Here is a 7,500-nt window from a genome sequence, read left to right on the forward strand (position 1 = left end):
CCCCACACACGCTTCCCCCCACACACAGGACAGCGTAACACTTTATTCAATTCAGGCAAAATATGGTTGCCTAATCTGAAAGTCTTGCTTAATATGCAGATTAGGCACGCATTTTGCACAATATAAATATTAGGCAAACTGTTTGCTTAAAGTACACATTAGGCAATTATTAACATTGAGCGTAACATATATATATATATATATATATATATATATATATATATATATATATATATATATATATATATATATATATACACATATATATATTGATTTTTCATGAGGGCGTCGCATTATGGAAAACAGTGCATACAGTATTGTGTAAGTTTTTTACCAGTAGAGTTCATTCCCCATTCAACAGTTAAGTCGTGAATGATTCTGCAACTATACACACGAACCTGCACAAACATTTAAATACATGAAAATATCATAAAACATGTAATCTCTAGCTTCAAATATAAGCAATCATGATGAGTGGACTACGTTGATGAAATATTAAAATCAATTCATCTCCTGACACGTAGCATATCGTGATCAAGTCACCATACATAGATCAAGTAATATCTCAAGAGATCATGGCCTTGAACGTAACGCAAGTCATGTTTTTGAAAATCGAAATCTGTATCAGAGTAATAGTTGAAGCCCTTATCTGCATTTACTAAACTAAATCTATTCAGGAGAACTTAATGACTCTACATTTACCTTCAAAATGAATCATCACGACTACACCGTTCTCATTTATAGGTAAATCTGGTATTTGATCTGTTTCGTGGTTCTTTATGTGGCGACAGATGAGACAATGAAAAGGTCGGTCTAAAAAGCTTTAATGATACAGCATTATTGATCTGATAGAACCAACTGATGGCAATGTGATTAAGGAATAATTAGAAATTGATGACTCGAAAATTAATTGGAATTACCTTGCATTTCTGTGGGGTTTTAAAAAGATCCTAAGACCAATTGGAACGGCGTAAGAACATAAGTGAAACCGAAAACTCTTATATCTAAGAGAGCGGAGTAGTTTAGCTGAATGTTTGCAGTGTTATTGCCTGACTGAATGTTACCTTTAGTGTTGTCTAGATAGAAGCTTAGAGGGCTTTCATGACCTGCATGGGCAAGGTACAGTACAATGTCCTTGTGATAGATCGTATATACATAGGAGCAGCTGCCTGTCTCCCTCTTCTCAGACTAGGTCAGGGCAAGGCAGGGATAAGCAATGACTGGGGATGACTCAGAAGGTAGACTTGTCATTATTATTATTATTATTATTATTATTATTATTATCATTATTATTATTACTTGCTGAGCTAAAACCCTAGTTCCAAAAGAGAGATGCTATAAGCTCAAAGGCTCCAACAGGGAAAATAGCCCAGTGAGGAAAGGAAATAAAAAAGAAATTATACTACAAGCGAAGAGATAAACAATTAAAACAAATTATTTTAAGAACATGAACAACATTAACATAAATAATTCATATATAAAGTATCAAAACTTCAAAAAAAGAAAAAAAAACAAGAAGGAAAGAAATAACATAGAATAGTCTGCCTGTGTACCCTCAAGCAAGAGAACTCTAACAGTGGAAAACCATGGTATAGGGGCTATGGAACTGCCAAGACTAAGAGAACAATGGTTTGATTTTGAAGTGTTCTTCTCCTAGAAGAGTTGCTTATCATAGCTAAAGAGTCTCTTCTACCAGTATCAAGAGGAAAGTAGCCACTGAAGAATTACAGTGCGGTAGTTAACGTCATGAACGAAGAAGAACTGTTTGGTAATCTCAGTGTTGTCACGCGTATGAGGACAGAAGAGAATATGTAAGGAATAGGCCAAACTATTTGGTGTATTTGTAGATAAAAGGAAAATTAGCCCGTAACCAGAGAGAAGGATCCAATGTAGTACTGTCTAAGTCTCTAGCGGTTGTAACGCAACGAGTGGCTGGTGCCCTGGCCAACCTACTACCTCCTCAAAGCCCGCCCCCCCCCCACCCCTTTTCCCCAAAATTGGTAAGGTTACAGACACTACTAGAACATGCCTGATTTGAGATTGAGGGATAGAGACATTTCCAATAGGCTGTGGCATTTCTTAGCTGGATGATGGTAATGTCATTGTATCGCCATATAATTACAGTGAAATTTATTAGATAAGTGATGGCTGTCAGTGAATGTAGGAATTGATTTGCACTCTTAGAGATTTTAAGAGACGAAGAACAGACAATTAGTGAACAATGGTGGGATATTAAGAACATATATCAATCGGTTGGTAGCGAAGTTTTGGACATGCAGTTTTCAAGGAGAAAACCATGGATATCAAATGATACTTGGGATGCTATAAAAAGGAGACAAAGACAGAAATTGATTGTTGAAAGTTTTTGAGAAAGTAATGAAAATTACAAGGTAGAGCATGCTAAGTAATCCAGTTTTGATAGTGAGGTCAAAAGAAAAGTCATGAATGACTGGAGAAAATATTTAGACAGAAAAGCAAATGAAGCTAACAAAGCTATGAATTCAGGGATTGGTTTTGGTTTAAGAATTGCTTTTAGAGTTACCAATGAAATTCCGACTGGACAAAGAAGAAGAAGCATATACCCATCGAAAAGACAGACGGATCTGTTATAAAAACAGATTATTAAGAAACACCGCTGAATGGAACAGTTTAGTAAGGTCTGAAGGGAATACTGTAATTTGATTGATATACCTGCAGCTGAGCAAGACCTTGATGTTCCCATGAATGAATTCGGTGTTTTTGAATTCGAAGCTATCATTGAAAAACTAAAGTTATGGAAAGCCCCTGGATACAATGGAATAACTTCTGAGATGATTTTAGCCTCTGTACTAGGGTCTGCCACTGTCTTGGATTAGAGTTCTCTTGCTTGAGGGTACATCCGGGCACTCTTTTCTATCTAATTTGTCTTCCTCTTGTTTTTTTATTTTTTTAAGTTTTATAGTTTATATAGGAAATATCTATTTTAATGTTACTCTTCTTAAAATCAAATATTTTTCCGTTTCCTTTCCTCACTGGGTTATTTTCCCTGTTGGAGCACCTAGGCTTATAGAATCCTGCTTTTCCAACTAGAGTTGTAGCTTAGCAAATAATAATAATAATAATAATAATAATAATAATAATAATAATAATAATCCTCATCATCTCCTCCTACGCCTATTGACACAAAGGGCCGCAAGAGGATTCATTGGGTAGATACATCAAAGGATAGCCAGTTCCTTGTGATGTGCAGTGCCTATCTAAGTAAGGCAAATGATTCCTACCATTTAATACCTAACTAAACTCACATCACTTGGATGCCAAGCTGATTGACGGCGGTGTATTGCCTAGTTGGAGAATGACACTGCCACTAACTAACTAGTATTGTTAGGCTAAATGATGGAGATAGTATTGCCCATCTTCATTCATGATATAAATATTGCCATACTAGTTTCACAGCAGTAGTATTACATAGATTAACCAATGGCAGTTACGCCATGTAGCTGAATTAAGGCAGTGGCATCGTTTGGATGAATGAAAACAGTGATATCGCCTAGCTGAATTAAAGCAAAGTCATTACCTAGCTGAATGATGACAATGGAAGATTTTAGAGGAATAGCAACAATGGTACTACCTAACTGAATTACAGCTGTGGTATTGATTCGTTGAATTAATGGCAATGGTAAATTCTAGATTAATTTACGGCAAGAATACTGCCCTAATTTATGGTAGTGATTTTGCCAAGGTAAATTCACGACAGAAGTATTGCCCAGCTGAATGTATAGTAGAGGAATTTCCTATATGAATTCAAGACAGTGATATTGCTTCACCGAGTTCACGGCAGTAGAATTACCCAGTTGAATTCACAGCATTTGTATTGCCTAGCTGAATTCGTGACAGTTGCATGGCCTACATGAAATCACAGTAGCATTAATACTTTGCCGAATTCATGGTAGCAGTATTGTTTATCTAGAAATTGTCCATATGAATGACTAGTGGTTGCAGCGGTATTGCCTAGTTGAGCGATGGCAGTGGTGTTGTCTGGCCGAATAATGTCAGCAGTATTGCCAAGGTTATTTCACAGAAGTGGTATGGCCTAACTGAGTAATTGTCGTACTTTTGCTTTGCTCAGTATTGCTTAGATATATCCACGGCTACGGTATTGTATATCTGAATTTACGACAGTGGTACTGCCTAGCTGCTGACTAGAAGGTAGTGAGTGCTATTGCCTTGTTAAATTTGCAGCAGTGATATTCTAAAGTTGAATTCATGGGAGTGGCATTGCATAGTAAAATTAACCCCAGTGGTATTTCCTAACTGAATTACTACAGTGGTATTGCATAGAATAATGATTGCAGGGATATTGCATAGTGAGATTTGTGGGAGTAGCATTGTCTGGAGCAGACTACAGAAAAATAGAAAATGAGAAAATAAGAAGAAAAAGACAACAAAAGCAGATATACTTAAATTTATTATTATTATTATTATTATTATTATTATTATTATTATTATTATTATTATTATTATTAATTACGTAAATTTACAGCATTCATCCAATCATTGTATATCTCCTTTCAACTTTCTGAGATTTTACTCTTTTTTTTCTTTCCATATGACACTCGCCCTCCATTGTTTTGAATTTTACTTCTCTATCCTCCTATGTATTTCTTTGCATCTCTCTCTCTCTCTCTCTCTCTCTCTCTCTCTCTCTCTCTCTCTCTCTCTCTCTCTCTCATTTGCATTCTTCCATTTGCTATTTCCTTTTTTTTCATTCTTCATTCTTTTTGTGTAAAACGAAAGTAAAAAATAGTTATAGGAAAAGTATTTAAATATAGCGGTATAAATAATAATAATAATAATAATAATAATAATAATAATAATAATAATAATAATAATAATAATAATAATAATAACTCTCTTTTAATACTATCTTTTTTCTATGAAAGACCATATGTTATCTCTTTCCCATACAATTTAATTAAAAATACATATTTTTGTGTCGTTTGAACTACCTAACAGAATTGTCGCTGCTTACCAGCTCTCTCTCTCTCTCTCTCTCTCTCTCTCTCTCTCTCTCTCTCTCTCTCTCTCTCTCTCTCTCTCTCTCTCTCTCTCTCTTTTAAGCTCTGTAGGTTACTGGAACAGAATTTGTTTGTCAATTTATCCCCAATCACTCATTGCATACTTCATAATCATATACATTATTACATGCTTTATAGCTTATATTGTCATCAACTGTTTCAATTTGGAAAGCCTTAGATGATACCTGTATCGCGGGAAGCTTTTGGCATTTTTGTTTGATTACTTATTCCTATTTTTTTTAATTCCTTTAATGAATATATTTTTTTACTTCTTGAAAAAGTATTTACGACCTTGAGGGTCATAATTTTGTTTATTAATGTACGTTTCCACAAGCTGTGTTGCTACTAAGGATAAACAAAATTCTTGAAATAATTTCCTGAAATTATTTGATTGGCTTTTATTTATTTAGTCACCAGAATTTGAATTGATAATAAATAAAAAAAAAAAAAATCATCGTGTGTCATCTTTTAGGGCTAATCTCTGATGAGGGTCTTCAGCTGATCATAATTACAATGGTTTCCTTGTTCGGTCTTGATTAGTCTACTGGGATCGACTCCTATGTTATCGAGAGCTTCCTTGCATTTATTGATGTATTTGTCGTGAGCATCAGGAGTCCGGGTGAAGAAGAAGGCGAAGTCGGAATGATGCCCGTAGTTGTAGTCCATGCAGGAGTACATGCAGGCGTAGTTGCTGTAGTCGGTGTCCAGGATTACCAGGGGCGCTGGGAATGCTGTTGGAGAAAGGGAATGAGGTATAAGAATTTGGCTGGGGTATTTTTCCCTTCGAAAATTTATTCATAGTTTTAATTTTCGTTCCCTATTTCACCAGGTGGAAATAGGAGAGACTTCTAGATATATTTGTTGAACAAGAGTTGGTGGTAATTAGTAGTTTTTTCAAGAAGAAAAATATAAATAAGTGTATATGGATAAGAGTGGTAGGAAGAATATTGAAGGAATATGTGTTGATAACAAGAAGGATAATTGAAAGATTAAAAAATACACGTGTTTAAGGGTATGGTCACCGATATTACTGATAATATTTTGGTTGATGCAAAATTAATTTTGGCAAAATAAATGGGGAAATAGAATGGGGTAATGTAAAAAAGATGTTATGAAGGTGGAAGAGTTGAGAAAACTAGAGGCCATAATTGAACATCAAAAAAGGTTGGAAGTGGCATTTGACAGGGTGAAAGTGAGGAACTGGTAATCTAGAGGAAGAGGGGAAGTTATTAGAATAAAAGTTTGTTGAGCATGCAAGTCATGTATGTGGTAGAGGGTTTGGTGGAGGTTGCATAAGGAAGAGTAGTAAATGGTGGAAAAAGTGATTGATGATGAAGGTGGAAGGGAAAAGAGAGCATTTGAAGAATGGCTGCAGAGTAATAGTATAGAGATGTATGAAAGATAGAGTGGAAAATGTTGATGTAAAACGGAAAGTGGCTGACGCAAAGAGGGCTTTTGACTGGTGGTAGGGTCAGAGAAAGTTTGGAAAGAAGTGAAGAGAGTAAGGAAGGATGGATCAAGCAATGAAAAGACAGTGAAAAATGAAAATGGTGACCGCTGAGGTAGCGGCAGTTTTGGAGTCAGCATATGAAGCTTCATTTGATGCACCATACCAGTACCAACCAAGTCGGATGAGTCCCTCGTCAGGCAAAAAGGAACAAAGAGAAGAAAATTCTCCCTTTTGTTTAGTTTGCTGTGGGCTACCCCACAATATTGGGAGAAGTGTCGTGGTAGATAGATAGATGAAAAGAGCATAAGATTGGATACTCACAGTTATCGAGGTTAATCATGAGATGAGAGTCGCCGAGGGGCATAGGAGCGATCTTTCCGGTCCTCTTCAGCTGGCTTCCTTCAGGTGTGATACCGACGGCCTTCACGTCAAAACCTTTACCATCTGAGGCACAGGAAAGTTATATAGAGTAAAAGCTTAAGAAGGATGGAAACTGGAAATGCAATTCCCTAATTGAAGGGCATTTTGGAATCGTCAGCTATTATCATTTTTATTATAAGGTTATATGCGGGTGTGGGCGAGTGTATTTATGGGTGGTGTGTGTAGTAAAAAGAAATTCAAATCTATCTTTATATATTATATAATATATATACATATATATAAATAAATGTATCTATATTTGTATATATATATATATATATATATATATATATATATATATATATTCATATATATATATATATATATATATATATATATATATATATATATATATAAATATATATATATATATATATATATATATATATATATATATATGTACATGTATATATACAATAAATATACAGTATATATATATATATATATATATATATATATATATATATATATATATATATATATATACATATATATATATAGTACATATAAATATATATATATATATATATATATGTATATATACATATATATATATTATATATATATATATAT

At 34.3% G+C, this 7,500-nt stretch overlaps 1 protein-coding gene across 1 annotated transcript in view; it reads right to left on the reverse strand.

Annotated features, from left to right (window-relative positions):
- Nucleotides 1-5,442: 5,442 nt before the first annotated feature.
- LOC137638818 (crustacyanin-C1 subunit-like) overlaps nt 5,443-7,500 on the reverse strand; it is a 2,679-nt gene continuing 621 nt past the window's right edge. Inside the window, exons 3-4 of the mRNA XM_068371205.1 lie at nt 6,829-6,951; nt 5,443-5,788 (exon numbers count right to left, since the gene is read on the reverse strand). Coding sequence (XP_068227306.1) covers nt 5,532-5,788; nt 6,829-6,951 — 380 coding nt within the window. The 3' untranslated portion in view covers nt 5,443-5,531. The remainder of the gene's footprint in view (nt 5,789-6,828; nt 6,952-7,500) is intronic.

Source organism: Palaemon carinicauda, chromosome 3, assembly GCF_036898095.1.
Source record: "Palaemon carinicauda isolate YSFRI2023 chromosome 3, ASM3689809v2, whole genome shotgun sequence".
Classification (NCBI taxonomy): domain Eukaryota; kingdom Metazoa; phylum Arthropoda; class Malacostraca; order Decapoda; family Palaemonidae; genus Palaemon; species Palaemon carinicauda.